Genomic DNA, 14,831 nt, shown 5'->3' on the forward strand with positions numbered 1-14,831 from the left:
ATACCTTGCTGCAGGTCGTTCTCTTTAGGCTCTTTCGTCCGTCTGCCTGTCATTCCGTCTAGTCCGTAGTGTTGATCTAGGACTCTCTAGCTCCGTTAGCTCTGTAGTCCTTCTAGCTTTACTGGAATTTCCTTGCAGGCTTGCAACTCCCTTGCTGTTTTGCAATTTCATTCCGTTCTTTGGTTTCTTTTTTTGGGCAATCCTGGCACAGAAACTCAGAACTCTAGACAGCCGAGTGTGTGCGAGTTGCGAGTTGCGAGTCTAGACACTTCTTTTTTTACGTCCTGTACGTCAATTAGTCTATTCCGTTATTCGTTTATTGTGCGTTCAAGCCTATCAGAGTAGAAAGGCAACGGGGCAACAAGGCAATGAGGCGTCGGGCATACTGCGTACTGCGTAGTGCGTACTGTGTCATGCCCAATACGTGCTGCGTGTTGCGTATTGCGTGCATGTCAGGGATGATGTTTGATGTTTGATGCTGGGCATTGGACGCTGGATTTTGGACGCTGGACGCTATGCTTCATTTGCCATATCTCAAAAAGACGTTGCCGTATTGAGTATATTCTGTATATTGTAGTAGTCTGTAGTCTATAGTCTGTAATCTCTAGTCTGTAGACTGTGGCGTGGGCTGTAATCTGTAGGCTGTAACGATTCAGGGCGTAGTGCCCTTGTCTTGTCGTATACCGTCTTCAGCCTATAGCGTATAGCTTATATGCGAGAGGTGCATCTAGCAGCTTATTCCTGGCACTTAAATCGGTCGTAGTCGTAGTCGGTCTTATTGTCTCATAGCCTTGTCGCCTCGTAGACTCGTAGAACCCGTAGCCATGTTGAACTCGTAGACCCGTAGCCTCGTAGACTTGTAGACTTAGATGTCGTAGAATGGGAGGTTCGGCCCGTCTATCCGTCTCCGCCCGCGCGCCGTCCCGCCGTCCCGCCGCCGCTGGCTGAAATGCATAAACTGTTTCGGGCTGAAAGTGCGGTCTGTCCGTCCAGCTGGCTGTTTGTCTGGCTGTCTGTCTGTCTGTCTGTCTGGCTGATACACAGATAGACGGATACGGATACTGATACGGATATACACAAACGCACGGTCTGGCTGAATACTATCCGCACCAATTATCCGTCCCCAGTCCCGGTTGTTTCGGTACGCATGCCATGCCATATCGTCCATATCGTCCGTATCATCTATATCATCCATATCGCACATATGGTAGAGCTAAGGACTGCCGCCCGCTATGCAGAGTCTAGTCTCGAGTATCAAGTCTCGACTCTGGAGTGTTGGGTGTTTAGTCTTTGCTGCTGCTCGCTCTGGGTGCGGTGCAACCCTATTTCGATTCTTGAGACGACATATGGGTGACTTTTCTGACGAATTTCATGACAACTATAATGACGATGATGGTGACGATAACGATAATGGTGACGGGATAATGTAAGTAACGACGAGCGGAAAGAAAAAATCCTAGAAAGACGTAATAATAATACTGAGGATTCACTTGTATATAACAATGGTACTCGGAAAACATATATAAAAATATTATGAGATTTAAAATAAGAAAAAGATAAAATTTAATAAAATAAAAACAATATCAAATAAATAAAGAGAGTAGATAAATAGTAAACGACAGAGATAACAACAAACGCCGGAAAAAACCATGCAAATACTTTTATGTAGATATATCATATGACGTACACCGAGGCAGAAGCACTGTCGGAGAGACAGTAGATATTCAACAGGAGGAACAGAACCAGCCGAATGCTTTTCTTCAAGGGGGTGATGATGCTAGTGAGATGATAGCGAGAGGATTTAAAAAGAGACAAGGAGGGAAAGGGGCGGGAAAAGATAGAGAGAGAGGAAACAGAGGCAAAAATAGACAAAAAAAGGAGAAAAGTAGTAAATGATACTAAATTCAAGCCTTGCCCTTCTTCTTTGCGCGTCTCAGCATGCGCTTCTTCTGGATAATGCTTGTCCGCTTTGCCAACTTCTGCTTTTCTTCGTCTTCCCCGGCAGCAGCAGCATTAGCACCAGGTCCATTCTTCGCCTTTTTCGCCCCATTTCTACCGCCATTGTCTTCAACGTCGTCGTGCTTTCTCTTCATGCCTTTGCCACTGTTGTACTTGCCGGCGGCAGCACCACCACCAGCAGTACCACGGCCGCCGGGACGACCTCCACGAGCAGGACTCCTCGACGGGACATCCTCTGAATCACCAACATCTCCAGAGTCCTTCTTAGACTTGATATCATGAGCGCGCTCACGGGCCTTGAACTCTTTATCCTTTCGTCTCTTCACGACTTGTGCATTTTCAATTGCAAACTCGACAATCAAGCGCTTCTTCTTATCGAAGAGTTCGTCCTTTGTCATCTTCTTCTTGCTCTTTGCGGACGTGTCCTTGGTCTGGTAATCGATAGCGTGGCAATTAAGCCAGCGCAGACCCATGAGGGCGTGGCGGTGGGAGTAATACTCTATGAAGCCGTAACCGCGGCTGCGTCCCGCGCCACTCTCTTCCGAGACCTTGCCGCCTTCTGCGCCTTCGAATACAATCTTGGCTTGCTTGACGACACCTTTGCCCTTGGCCTTGCGGTCTTTTTCGGCTTGTGCCATCTCTTCGCCGCCGCGCTCGAGCTCTTCTCTGCTCAAGGGGGCGCGGAGTCCGGACTTGACGTCAGTGGCGAAGCCGACAATGGCCTCGCGCGCAAGCTGCTTGAGATCTTTGGATGTGACGCTGCGGGGGACGTTACGAACGGCCAATCGGGTCAAGCTCATGTGCAGAGTAGGATTCTTTTCGATGAGTGTCTTGCGCTGCTTAGCGCTGGCCTCGCGCAGCTTGACTTCGTTTTGAGATAGCTGTTGATAGAGCGGTGACTCGCGCGGGATGGTTCCTTCAGAAAGGAGATAGAGGCAGCGCTTGTCGCGCCTGTCGCGCTCGAGACGCTGCGCTTTGCCCTCGTCCGCAAGACGAGTCGCTTCGTTCCGGTTCACGGCGCGGGAGAGTTGAAGCACGCGTCCCTCGAGCGTGTACTGGCCCGTGGAATCGACGGTTTCGTCTTGGAGAACAGAGGGTTTGGTGAGATGGAGCTCCTTTTCGTTCTTGCCACCAGACTTCTTGTCGCCGGCGCCGCTGCCATAGGTAGATGTAGGAGAAACATGCGCAGGCGCTTGTCGGAGACAAGTGTCCCCGTCTTCTTTGCGATAGAAACACACGAATCCTGTTCCCTTAGGCCGCTCCATGACATGATCCATGACGATGCGGGCGTACCGAACAGGGCCGAATTGGCGGAAATGCTCGTAGAGATCTTCGTCGGTAATTGTGTAGGGTACATTGCGGACGAATAAGGTGCACGAATGGTCCTCTTCCTTTTCGGGCTGCTGGGGTTCCTTGGACATCTCGGTCTCCTCGTCTTCACTTCCCTCGGCCTCTGAAGAGAGGACATCCTCGTCAGAGTCTGAATCAGCTTCTTCGCTAGCCATGGAAGAGACTTCTCCATGTTCCTCTTCTTCGCCTTCCGCCTCGTCCTCGCTGCCGCTGACTCCGGTAGCATCTGATTCATTTCCATCCTCTTCATCCGCCTTTTCTTCGGTCTGCTCTTCCTGCTGCTGCTGTTTCTCCCATGAGTCTCTATCGACTGCCCAGTCAACGGCAAGTGTTCGCCCGTCGACTTCCTTTCCATTCACGCCCTGGAGTGCCTTTTCGGCATTTTTCCGGCCGCGTAGCATAACGAATCCGAATCCGGCAAGAAGACCCGGACCCTTCTTCGGAACTGTAGCAGAATTGACTTTTCCGTAACTCCGGAACAACATGGCCAGCTGCTCAGGCTCTTTGATGCTCCAGGGTAGGTTTCGCACAATGAGCTTAGGGGGAGGTTGGTGTTGTTGGGAAGCCTTTTGCTTCTCACGTTCCTCTTTGGCTTTGAGCAACGCAGCCATAGCGGGGTCCTGCCGAATCAATTCTCAATTAGCATACTGTCAATTCTCTGAATTCGCAATTTTCCATTATATCCTGCGTTTCTTCTCTTTGCATGGATAACCTGGGATAATGCAATAATCTCCCGAAACAATGGCCATGAACCAAATGGTAAACCATACCTTTGCAGAGTGTCCCTCGTCACGGTGTCTTGGCAATGCAATCTCCACCCGTATCTTCTTCTTGTCTGCCTTTTCTCCAAATTCTTGGCCGTCGAACTCTTCTATAGCCCGCTGCGCATCCTCGCCGTCCGCAAACGTCACGAATCCGTATCCCTTGCATTTTTTCGTCTGCTGATCCGCCACAACAGTCGCATGCTTTAGCGGAAACGATTGTGAGAAAAATTCCATGAGGCTTTCGTTGGTTGTGCTGGGAGGGAGCGACCGAACGAAGAGCGTTCGCCGTGCCGGAATGTTGTTGTGTGTGTCATCGTGCTGCTTCTCTGCCTCATGCTTCTGCACCGAGGACGCTTTATCCGCTTGATTCTGGACCTTTTCCTGTGAGGCTTTATTCTCTTGGTCCTGAACAGCAGCAGTGACCACGGCATCGCCGTCAGTCGAGAGCCGCTGACGCTTGCGTCCCGGAGCCATAGTCCCTTTTTTTCCCGATCCGTATAAACTCCCTAGAAGATAGGAAGGGAATAAACCTGCCTCAGATAGGCAAAAGGAAATTTGTGTAGAGCACGATGGTGCGAAGTTCAATGGTGCTGTAAATGTTAAAGTTTACAGCGTCCAAGACTTGGCTCCGACGGCTTGAAACAAAAAAGTTCAAAGTTCGGAAGTCGGGGTCTGACCGCCGACCAATAGTGAGCCCAGCCTTTTGTTGTGGGGTGAACCACAGACGCCGCTCGCGCTTGATACTAATGTTAGATTAGATTAGGTGCATCTGGATCTTATCAGATGAACCGCGACTGTAAACACTCAACTGTTACCGGAGTAGATCTTGTAGCAAGTGGGAAAAGTTTCCCATGATTCTGTTTAAAAGGCAGTAGATATCAACCGTTGAAAATCACTGAATGTTGAACATATTTACTACTTTGTCAATAGTTGACTAGGAAAAACAAATATGGTCGCTCCTCTAGCATATTGATGCCAACCAATGCCTCCTGCTTTGCTTGTTCATGCTGAAACTACAATGAATATGCTTCCGCTCAACGGCCGAGGTCTACCTCGGCCGAATGTATGCCATTATGCTCAAACAAATCCTTCAAATTCCTTCTCCAGTCGGTCTTTCGTTATGCGGAAAGCTTCGGGGAACCAAGAGTCGAGAATCTCTCGCTCTCCATCATTATTGAGGATCATTTCGGTCAGTGCTCTGGCACACATGAAACACAACACCATACCTAGAAAATTGTTAGCTGTACTCAGGAATATAATATCTTAGAGCGTTTCTCAATCTGCTTGAGTCTTACAGAGGAAGTGCACGGTAGGCGAATATTCAACAGAAGACGGGGCGAAAAAGGAAGGGACCAAAATTGAAAAGAAAATCAAAACTTACCATGCCCTTGAAAGCTCGCCGACAAATACAATCCTTCTTCGCCAGGAACTTTCCCTACCAGCGGATGTCCATCTGCACTATATCCCATAATGCCCGTCCACTCCTTACGAACACGTCCTTCTGGATTATCTTCGCCCCAATTGTTCCTGCCGAAGAAATTGACCAGGCAATCTTGCAAGTACTCTGAAATATCTGGGTCAAGAGTTGTATCATCTGCATTGCCCCATTGATACAATCCCTGTTCTGGGGCTTTGGTCAGACCGCCGCCGATCACTGTATCCCCAGCAAACTTGGATCCAAGAGGGCGCGGAATCATGTATTCGAATCCGTCTTGGTAGATGAATGAATAAGTGGTTGGGAGAGCCCCGGGAGGGAGTTTGCTCCCTGGCCGCTGTGCAGTCACTTGGCCTTTGAGTGGTACAATGATTCCCTGTAGAGCCGGATATAAGTGTGCGGAATAACCGTTGGTAGCTAAGACGAGCTTGGGTGCGGATATCTTGCCACGAGCAGTTGTAGCTGTCCATTTCTTTGTATTATAATCGTGTTTGGCACCGTCAATCCCATTCGACCTTGCTGTGTTGCCATTTAGCATACCACTGAAAGGTTCAATCGCAGTTACAGGAGTGTTTGTCTGCAAGTTGAGACCTTTCTGCAGACAGAGCTTCAATATCCCTGCCACGAGTTTGTAGGCGCTCAGACTTCCAGCTTCGTAGGTAATTGCGCCTACTGCATCGGGTATAAGGAATTGTTTCTGAGCCGCCTCTGCGTCGTGCAGTCTATAGTTTGCGGCTCCTTCGCCAGGGTTCATAACCTTGCGCATGGCTTCAACTGCGGCAATGCCATTTTGCCATTCCTGCTCATTTAGGATGACGTCTACTGTGTCCACGGATTGCAGGTCACAGTTAATGTTGTTTTGTCGAGCAAATGCATGGACTGCTTTCATATTATTATACTCGAGACGTGCAATCTTGATGGCTTCTTGGACACCGAGAGCATGGCAATTTCCTAGAAAGCTGCGATAGCTTGCGGTCTTGGTATGTCCTCCTACTCATGGTCATTACTCACAGTCATCAAGGCTATGCTTGGGATAATGGCAAACTCGGTTCAAAAAAAAAAAAGAAATGAATATCCGGAAATGGTAAAGAGGAAATTTATGTAATATTCCAACCAAAAGTAAAAGGTCGATATAAAAACATACCATTTCGCCCTGTTGCACCGCTAACTGCTTCCCTCGCTTCAAGCATGACGACCCTCATATTTGGGCTTTTCTGGAGAATGTTGTATGCCACGCATGCGCCAGTAATTCCTGAGCCGATAATTATTACATCCGCAGTCTGCGGAATTTCTGGTGTAGAGCGTACGTTAGAGATATGCTCATCTGGTGGGTCTTGCCAGTATGCCGTGGTAGGGTTTGAGCGTGGAAGACCCGGGGGAATCGAGGCGCGCCTGTCCATTTCCGTCCTGGTTTTAAGTTTTCAATTCTTCTTTGCTTTTTGGAATTAATTGTTAGATAATGACAGTGGGGCGAACTATTTCCTCGAATTTGTCAAATCAGATCGCATATTATAAACAAAGAGGAATAAAGAGAATATCAGATGTACAAGAAAATAAGAATGACAGGAGCATCTAAAAAAAAAAAAAAAATCCAAAGACTCAAATTTAGAGAAATAATCAGTACTGAGTTGTTGAGAAAATTTGAAAGAGAATAAGGTTGAAATGGATAGAAATTCGGAGCTATGTCTTGGCACTCCCCCACTTCGTAACGACAGTAGCTGGACGTGGGACCTAGTGCAATTGTAGGTGTCGAGAAAGAGCGTGGTAGTCGGTTTCGCCCAGTATTACTGCAGTTTCATATATAAGAGTCTTCTTTCAAATCCGTTAGTTATATGGTGTTTAGGAAGCAGACAGCTGGATTTATGTTGTTGTTCTGTTTCCCTTTTACCATAAGCAGGGCTATATAGAAGCCCCACTACCGTCCCGCATGGCGATAAGGTGCCGCGCGATAGCATTGACTCGCGTCGACTTACCCGAAATGGAAAGGGTGTCTCAGCGAGGGGAGCTACCTGATGCTCTTGCCCACTGAGATGGGTAATTGGCTTGTTCGACTGCAATCACGGCGATCCTTTACGAGAATATTTTGCAAATCATCATATATGTTCACGAGCAAAAATTCCTCTCAGAATGTGGCAAACATGGAAGTTCTCAAACGCTTGCCGCCCGAGTTGCGCAATCTCGATAGTATCTTGAATTGGAGGAAAAAGAGCGTACTTATGCTAAATAGCAGTCATGTCTGCGAGAGAAGATAATAGGTAGGAAACGGTAAACAAGCAAAACATAGCTTCCCTTGAATAAACACTAAAGAAGACAAAAAGGTTCGGCAACGTCGGTCACTCCGCTAGACGCCGTAATCTGAGGAGTCGTAAAAGACCCCAAAGCAACGAATCGGCCATATCAAGGTCTCTCAAGTCATTACTTCGGGTGGCCAACCAGTCCGAGGAGACTACTCATCGGCAAGTTTCTTCTCCTTCTTTGACTTCTTCGTGCTAACTGGCGCACCTTCTTTCTTCTGATGTACGATCAAACTTGTCCACGATTCTTCCGGATCCCACTCGAATCCTGCCAGGATAGGGTTGTCGAACTCGTCGTCAGCCTGAATGGACGAGACTGCATTAGCATATAGAGATCTTATTAAATTACAATTTGGGCCAGAACAGGATTCCATTCTCAAGCGGGGTGATAGGATGGAGAAAAAAGGGATGCTGGCCAATGCTTACCCGCTTCTTAAAATGCTTGTAGATGACATGTAATGCGTCATCGATTGTGACTCCTTTCATATTCCGAGCCGTTACATGCAGGCCGAGAGGGAAGTGGAGGTCAATTCGCTTGACAGGCGGCGTAACAAGGAACTTCTTTAGGGTGTCCTTGTCATCGAGGAGTGCCGGTGACGTGTTGAGCTTCCTGCACATAGAACAAGAGCAGTCAGCCCAACGATTCGTCTTGTCTTGTGGAAGAAATCATCCCAAAGGGTAGACAATCAATTGAAAGGCTGGGAAGTAGGCACTATTACTTACCAATTCAGCTTTTGCGTCTCGATGGCAATTTCTATTGGCGTCTTCTCCTTTTCTGGTTTGATGTCAGCTGTTGGATTCCGATTAAACTGATCCAGGAAGGGCTGGGATGTATTGAGCCATTTCAGCATCAATTTAGAGGAAACGATGCTTACCAAGATCGTTGATGTTGTGAATTCCTGTCGTACTGCTAGATGTCCGACGATGAGTCTTCTTGCCCTCCTTGGGTGGGGAAGTAGACAAGCCAGCAACGGCCGAGTCGACCTTACTAAGAGGTGCTGTTGTATCTGCAGACATGGTGATTGTATATGGATTGATAGATAATGGAAGCCTTTACAAGAGGAGAGATGTTTGTGAGCTTTTGTATCAAGATCAATGACACGAATAGTAGAAGCAAGCTTGGATAGCGTAGATGAACTGATGGATGGAAGATCTAGACTGGGAGAAGCTGGAATGAGGTGATGTGGGGAGAGCCACGCAGACCGACACGAGGGTTAGGTAGGACGTAAGTAGATAGTCATGTACTGACTGGCGAACAAGAAGAGGGGCAGCACATACGGGAAGGGGGGAAGCAACGGGGATTTTGCTTGCTGATCCGACCAGGCGGGGGAAGAAAGGCAAAGCAGGGTCAAGCGCACATTGAATTGATAGGATGATGAATGGACGGATTGGACTGGCTCCTTTGACTACTACTGGCTGCTCATCACGCTCGCCCGCTCATTTTGCCTTTTTCCTTTTTCCTCTCACGTTGCATTTCTCCTACGGTTTCCGGGAGCCCCGACACAGGACTGGCGCGAAAATAGTGGTCAGAAGGTCCAGTGACCATATCCTCAATGAGGCAATTGGCGTGCGAAGCCGTTCCAAGTACGAAAGGTAGCGAGACCACCCAAGGGATACTGCTGGTGTTGCGCGCCCAAACAAAGCTGGGCTAGGTAGATAAGTACTCATACTCAAGAGCGAAGTAAAGGATCGCTTGAACAGTGTCGCACCTATACCTCTCAAAAGGTCCAAGAGATTCGTCTGCTGCGTTTCCTGGACATGTTTGGCTACGAGTCCTTAACATAACAATGGCTTGATACTGAAATGGAGCTGTACCTGAATGCGATAAACAGTTTAGCCGGCATCCGAAGTATCTCACCACTTGCTAACACCATCATCATCTGCCCTCATAAACTATGCGCTAATGTACCCCGCCCCCCCTGCTAATCCGGGGTATTTGGGCTTCTCCCACACGTAAGCATGGGGGTCACGAGACGGCAACCCACTTAATTGAGTTTAGCGAACAACTCCTGCCAACTCGCACCAAGCCCCCTCCTCACTTTCCCCTTCCCAAAGCTCCTGTGCTCTTAGCCCCTGGTTCATACCTTTCCGAAGACCCTGGTCTGCTTCAACGTCTTGTTCACTGAATGAGGAAATATGATAACAAGCTTCAACTCCGACGATGTGAAGCCTTCGTTCCTCGTTGTCGGCTAAAGTTGGCTGGACCCAAATCTTGCCGTGGCTGTTAGGTTGTCACGACAACTTACCGTCAGTCTGGTCTTTGCCCGAGGGGTTTCATTTAGAATGTGGACACTTTGGGTGCGGGTGTAATTCCTTGATTAGAATTGATTGAGTCTGACTCTCGAAGGGACGCTCAAATTGGTAATTGAGTCCTCATGCCATGATTTAGTACCGTCCACAGCGCATTGTCACATCACCAGCCCCTAATTGTTTGTACCACTCGCATGCACCCCGTGACTGTCACAATCACTCTTCTCAACGTTCTTCTCGACGCTGTGGTTTCGCCCATGTGTCAGACATAGTCTTTGAGACCGAATCTCCAAATCAATTGAATATTGCACTTCGCTAGCGAGTCCACAATATATGATGCTACTTGTCAAGCTAAATCCGAACGACATTGCAATGCCTTCACCCCGTAAGAGAAACGCAAAGATCTTTGAGACAAACCGTGAAGCCGCCCTGCCAGTCATCCATGCTAAACAAAAAAAAGTTAAAAATATGCGCCCTGACCAACGCCAGATTTTCTTTCACCATATCAGTTTCGATGCGCCTAAGATCCATTCGCAGAAGGCGAGGGCGTGGCCTGCCGTTGCTGAAAGTTTGTAAGATTCTCGGTCGAGATGCTCTTGTTTGCAATCCAGATATCAATCAGAGGTTGCATGGGCTCGGTATCTTTTTCTGTCAAGAGACCAAACAGCTAAAAGTCCATTAGTTGCTAGTGTTCGTTGTACTAAGGCGTGAAAAGCGCGTAACAATGGGTGAACGTACCAAGGAAACATTAAGGAAATGGACAAAGCAAGAGTTCAAATCCTTGGTCCGGCCAATGTGATAGAAAGGGTCAAGCCAGTGACCCCAATAGAGATGCGCGTAGCAGCGGAACATTTGTCTCGCAATGTTCTTGCAATCCGTGTAAAAGTGTTCTGGAAAATTGCTGGCCTTCCCGATCCAGTCGTGTCCAGCAAGCGCCGAAAGGGGAAGGTTTAGAGAAGTCGGTCCTGCTGGTATAGGCGTATTCGAGCCAGGGGTGTTGAGCCCACCAGAGGCATAAGTTGCTGCAGAGGGAGTCGCAGACGAGACGGTATTTGGGTCCGTAGGGAGTGTGTTCGGGTCAAGCAGCTTCCCGGAGATCCACTTTTGCACGAGGCTAATGTACTGGTAGGCAGGGATCTTAACGGGAGCTTTATTCTGGTCCAGCCAGGTATAAGTGTGGCTAAAGACAAAGTTAAAACTCCTGATAGTCTACAGGGCGTTGGGAGCGACATACGTTGCTGCGGACATTGTAGGGCAAGTGCGAGGGTTGCAGATAGGGTTTCCAGTGTTACCATCTAATTCTTGGATACACTGGAGTTGGCACACCAGGATGCGGTAAAGTTCAACCACTGCAAAGATTTAGCATCCACAGAGTTCGAAAGATATGCTTTCTCAAGTAGGCAAAAGACTTCCTTGAGAAAATGTAAAACGTACTGTGGTGAGCGAGCCATTCACCAAGCTCAACATGTTGCGGTTTTGCGGCCAGAGTCATGAAGTTCCCCTTGACTACAAAGCCGGCATGTTCTTCTCGAAAGAAAAATGGCGGCTTGGTGTTCACGGCTACCTGGCCGTCATGGGCATTGGCGTTCGGGCTGTCAACAGAAACATTTGAACTGAGCGAGGGAGAATGAGGCAGCGATTGGGCGGAAGCACTGTTTGCAGAAATCGGGCTAGCGGAAGGTGTCTGAGCACCATTGCCTCTCTGGTTGCCGTTCCTATTTGAAGGGCGACTGAAGCCCTGACGACTAAAACTCGTATCCGTGTCAGCAGTGAGGCTCCCATACGCAATGGTGATATTGATTTCAGAGACGGAGGGAACATCGGAGGGAGGACGATAAGGAGTTCCTGTTGTGGTTGATAGAGATCCCGGTGTGCCCATATCCGCTGACTGCAATGGCGGTTCTTGCAGCTGCCCCCTCTCAGTGGCCCTCTGTTGCTCTTCGTCTAGCATGTTGTCACAGAGTTTATGGTTGACTCTAGGTCCTTGTCCGGAGTCCTCTTGACAATATGCCGTTATTCCAGGAAGGGCAAGCCAGGTGGGGAGCGAGAGACGAGAAATAAGGGAGAGTGAGAAGGGAAAACAAATGATAAACAGACTAAGCAGGATGACAGGCACGCAGATGTGTAGTCTCCTACGTCGACTCATGAACAAGGAGCGTTCCAGATGATTGCCAAAGTCTCCCAACGTGTCAAAAAAACAAATCGGAATACTCACACACTGGAAAAGAAGGAAGCCATCTTGATGAGTTCTCGTCGGACACACGAGCACCTCGACCGCGGGAGAAGAAGACAGTGGAAATAGGATATCCTATTCTGGTCGAAGTGAAAGGATCCTCACGTCCGTACCCGCGGGCGAAGTGCAGCAATTGTGGTATGTGAAACGTCGACTGTGAAACGCAGAGTGTGACAAAAGGAATTCAAGGGCTCTGGATGAAGATGATCAGGATATTCGCGTTCAGGGTTGAGCTGACTGTCGACAAGGTGAATTCCCCCCCGTCCCCGAGACTCTTGAACGTCGTCCATCCGCCACCTGTGATTGGCGAAACACGTGCACAGACCATTTCTCAGGGACTCCTGAGTCTCAGGAACGAACTAAAGTATCACTACTTTGACATCTCGCTTGGTTATGAGTATAATGGGGTACCATTACCTCTGGCAGTCCATTGCCAATGGTTGGGCCTGGTGAAGAGCGACGGAAATTGCCGCTCATTGGCCCGAGAGAGAGAGAGACGCGACAATAATCACCAGCATCATCATCATCGCCATCTTCTCGAGCAGCAAGAGAGAGCTACCATAGCGCATCGGATTTGGATATCTCTCCTCCGCGCCTCATAGATTGTTGCTTATCAAACATTTGTCAAAAATCTGTTAAAAATTTGTCAAAAACGATTGAAAACTCGAAGCTCTCTTCCTCAATTACAACGGTCAATCTTCTGCATACAGATTAATTTCGTGCTTCACTTTGAGCTCGATTGACACTACAAATGGAATCAGACGAAGATGTTGTGAACCGAGGAACCTCCTCGGAGCATGATGTTGCTCCTTCTCCAGGTCTCCGCGATGGGGAGGCCGAATTCAAGGACAGTCCCAATGGTGTTGTTGAGAGACAGGATGAGACCGATAAAGCAAGCCGGAATGGCGACGATTTTCTTGACGATGAGGACGATGATGCGGGTCTTTTTGGGTCTGGTGATGAAGACGAGGAAGCAGAGTAATTGATATAGTTCCCTGTCGATATAGTTGATATTTGCTGACGAGCATGTAGGACGAAACCTCGACAACTCGACGATGAGGAACTAGATTCAGGTGATGATGAAGGAAGATATGATCGATTTCGAGAAGGTGATGAGGGAGGTCTTCCGCAGGAGCAAGAACAAAACGTCATGGATGTCCAGCTGGGTCGCCATGCTGAACCACAGCCGAGCGATAACGAGGTCAGAATTCTTACCCTCGGCATTGATTCTGCATTTTCTAACAGTAATACAGTTATATCTTCTTAAGATGCCATCATTTCTGGCGGTTGAGCCTCGAGCATTTCACCATAAGACTTTCCAACCTCCTGCGACGAACCATCACTCAACTGGACCGCCGTCCTCGTCATTCTCTCCTTTTGGTACTGCTCTGAGTACTTTGCGCTGGCGCCAATCTCCCAAGGACCCGTCGCAACTGCAATCCAACGCCCGAATCCTCCGCTGGTCGGATGGATCTTTGACCCTTCAACTTGCGTCTAATCCGCTGGAACAATATGAACTTCCGGCTAAAGGCCTTGCTCCGCCCCAACACAATCCAATCAAACCAACGCCTACTAGCATCGGGAATAACCGGACATCCAAAGATGCGGAGCGATACAATCCTCAGCAGGACTCGTATACATATCTCGTCTCTCCTCACGAATTTTCCGCCGTTCTCCGCGCGACGCACCATATTACGACATCTCTTACCATTCTCCCGTCATCTACTGTAAATGACGAAGCTCTGGAACGTCTACAAGAATCCCTTTCGAAAGCAGTTCGCGGGAATAAGCCGGGAGCTGAAGGCGGTATCAATGTGATTGAGATCACGGAAGATCCTGAGCTCGCCAAGAAGAAGGCCGAGGTCGCCGAAAGAGAAAAGATTCGTGCACAGCGCCGGCGCGACCAGCAAGAAGCGCGTGAAAGAGACCGCGTTAATCGTACACTGGGTCGGAGTGGGCTCAGGACGGGCGGCATGGGTGGCCTTACAGTTGGAGGACTCGAGGACGATGAGGGCTTCACGACAACCAAAGGTGCCAGAGCGCGGCCTCGGCCCTCAAGAGCTGGCCATAGCGATGAGGAAGACGGTGGGTATCTCCGAGGCAGAACTAGAGAGGATGAATACGACGAAGATGATGGCTTCTTGGTCGGTAGCGACGAAGAGGAAGAGGTACCAGAAGAGAGTGAAGAAGACATTGACGACGGCATTGTTGAGCGACGAGAGAGCCCAAAGCGGGGAAGAGAGCCCGAACCGGAAGACGAGGATGAGGGAGGTGAGGAGGGCGGAGTTGTGTCCAGAGGCAAAAGAAGACGTGTCATTGAAGATGATGAGGAAGAGTGATGCGTGTATTTTCACATGGCTGACCTTTTCTACCAATATTTCTACTCTTTTTTTTCCTTTGATCTTTTCACTCTGCGAACGTGGGTTGGTCTGGGCTCATCATGGGATTAGGGTGGTGCGGATCTGTTCGTCCGTCTTCATGAGCTAAAAGTATAACATAATCTAAGTCATCAAATATGGATTCTTGAATAAATAGATCTCAATAAG

General features: G+C 48.6%; 6 protein-coding genes across 6 annotated transcripts; 1 reads left to right on the top strand and 5 right to left on the bottom strand.

The window, feature by feature from the left end:
* Positions 1-504: 504 nt before the first annotated feature.
* L228DRAFT_242923 (hypothetical protein) lies at positions 505-1,534 on the bottom strand. The gene has a single exon (XM_018331562.1). The coding sequence runs from the start codon at positions 1,193-1,195 to the stop codon at positions 866-868; it is 330 nt and encodes a 109-aa protein (XP_018192001.1). The 5' UTR covers positions 1,196-1,534; the 3' UTR covers positions 505-865.
* Positions 1,535-1,596: 62 nt separating this feature from the next.
* L228DRAFT_279648 (RNA-binding domain-containing protein) lies at positions 1,597-4,693 on the bottom strand. The gene is made up of 2 exons (XM_018335704.1): positions 4,080-4,693; positions 1,597-3,929 (listed from the first exon to the last, which is right to left on the bottom strand). Exons 1-2 carry the CDS (start codon positions 4,545-4,547, stop codon positions 1,905-1,907), a joined length of 2,493 nt encoding a protein of 830 aa, XP_018192002.1. The 5' UTR covers positions 4,548-4,693; the 3' UTR covers positions 1,597-1,904.
* A 331-nt stretch (positions 4,694-5,024) lies between these two features.
* Positions 5,025-7,103, bottom strand: L228DRAFT_257885 (FAD dependent oxidoreductase). The gene is made up of 3 exons (XM_018334023.1): positions 6,653-7,103; positions 5,455-6,498; positions 5,025-5,299 (listed from the first exon to the last, which is right to left on the bottom strand). Exons 1-3 carry the CDS (start codon positions 6,906-6,908, stop codon positions 5,151-5,153), a joined length of 1,449 nt encoding a protein of 482 aa, XP_018192003.1. The 5' UTR covers positions 6,909-7,103; the 3' UTR covers positions 5,025-5,150.
* A 542-nt stretch (positions 7,104-7,645) lies between these two features.
* L228DRAFT_257886 (hypothetical protein) lies at positions 7,646-9,110 on the bottom strand. Its single transcript, XM_018334024.1, has 4 exons — positions 8,678-9,110; positions 8,526-8,577; positions 8,229-8,412; positions 7,646-8,104 (listed from the first exon to the last, which is right to left on the bottom strand). Exons 1-4 carry the CDS (start codon positions 8,817-8,819, stop codon positions 7,955-7,957), a joined length of 528 nt encoding a protein of 175 aa, XP_018192004.1. The 5' UTR covers positions 8,820-9,110; the 3' UTR covers positions 7,646-7,954.
* A 992-nt stretch (positions 9,111-10,102) lies between these two features.
* On the bottom strand, positions 10,103-12,396 carry L228DRAFT_242927 (Mob1/phocein). The gene is made up of 5 exons (XM_018331563.1): positions 12,268-12,396; positions 11,487-11,797; positions 11,287-11,401; positions 10,791-11,232; positions 10,103-10,719 (listed from the first exon to the last, which is right to left on the bottom strand). The coding sequence occupies exons 1-5, from the start codon at positions 12,288-12,290 to the stop codon at positions 10,573-10,575; spliced, it is 1,038 nt and encodes a 345-aa protein (XP_018192005.1). The 5' UTR covers positions 12,291-12,396; the 3' UTR covers positions 10,103-10,572.
* A 765-nt stretch (positions 12,397-13,161) lies between these two features.
* On the top strand, positions 13,162-14,751 carry L228DRAFT_12883 (hypothetical protein). Its single transcript, XM_018329078.1, has 2 exons — positions 13,162-13,486; positions 13,539-14,751. The coding sequence occupies exons 1-2, from the start codon at positions 13,436-13,438 to the stop codon at positions 14,622-14,624; spliced, it is 1,137 nt and encodes a 378-aa protein (XP_018192006.1). The 5' UTR covers positions 13,162-13,435; the 3' UTR covers positions 14,625-14,751.
* Positions 14,752-14,831: the final 80 nt, after the last annotated feature.

Source organism: Xylona heveae (assembly GCF_001619985.1).
Source record: "Xylona heveae TC161 unplaced genomic scaffold L228scaffold_1, whole genome shotgun sequence".
Taxonomy (NCBI): domain Eukaryota; kingdom Fungi; phylum Ascomycota; class Xylonomycetes; order Xylonales; family Xylonaceae; genus Xylona; species Xylona heveae.

Bases quoted from the DNA above. Each gene is read 5' to 3' on its own strand.
- L228DRAFT_257886 (XM_018334024.1), bottom strand. From the start codon at position 8,819: ATGTCTGCAGATACAACAGCACCTCTTAGTAAGGTCGACTCGGCCGTT. The intron at 8,413-8,525 runs GTAAGTAATAGT...TTCTATGTGCAG, and splicing joins GAGACGCAAAAGCTGAATTG to GAAGCTCAACACGTCACCGG. The intron at 8,105-8,228 runs GTAAGCATTGGC...TCGTCCATTCAG, and splicing joins ACAAGCATTTTAAGAAGCGG to GCTGACGACGAGTTCGACAA.
- L228DRAFT_242927 (XM_018331563.1), bottom strand. From the start codon at position 12,290: ATGGCTTCCTTCTTTTCCAGTGT. The intron at 11,798-12,267 runs GTGAGTATTCCG...TACGAGTTTTAG, and splicing joins GCTTCCTTCTTTTCCAGTGT to TCGTCAGGGCTTCAGTCGCC. The intron at 10,720-10,790 runs GTACGTTCACCC...ATGGACTTTTAG, and splicing joins ATTTCCTTAATGTTTCCTTG to CTGTTTGGTCTCTTGACAGA.
- L228DRAFT_257885 (XM_018334023.1), bottom strand. From the start codon at position 6,908: ATGGACAGGCGCGCCTCGATTCCCCCGGGTCTTCCACGCTCAAACCCT. The intron at 6,499-6,652 runs GTATGTTTTTAT...GACCATGAGTAG, and splicing joins CGGTGCAACAGGGCGAAATG to GAGGACATACCAAGACCGCA. The intron at 5,300-5,454 runs GTAAGTTTTGAT...ACAATTTTCTAG, and splicing joins GGCGAGCTTTCAAGGGCATG to GTATGGTGTTGTGTTTCATG.
- L228DRAFT_12883 (XM_018329078.1), top strand. From the start codon at position 13,436: ATGGATGTCCAGCTGGGTCGCCATGCTGAACCACAGCCGAGCGATAAC. The intron at 13,487-13,538 runs GTCAGAATTCTT...ACAGTAATACAG, and splicing joins CACAGCCGAGCGATAACGAG to TTATATCTTCTTAAGATGCC.
- L228DRAFT_279648 (XM_018335704.1), bottom strand. From the start codon at position 4,547: ATGGCTCCGGGACGCAAGCGTCAGCGGCTCTCGACTGACGGCGATGCC. The intron at 3,930-4,079 runs GTATGGTTTACC...TTGATTCGGCAG, and splicing joins ACGAGGGACACTCTGCAAAG to GACCCCGCTATGGCTGCGTT.
- L228DRAFT_242923 (XM_018331562.1), bottom strand. From the start codon at position 1,195: ATGGATGATATAGATGATACGGACGATATGGACGATATGGCATGGCAT.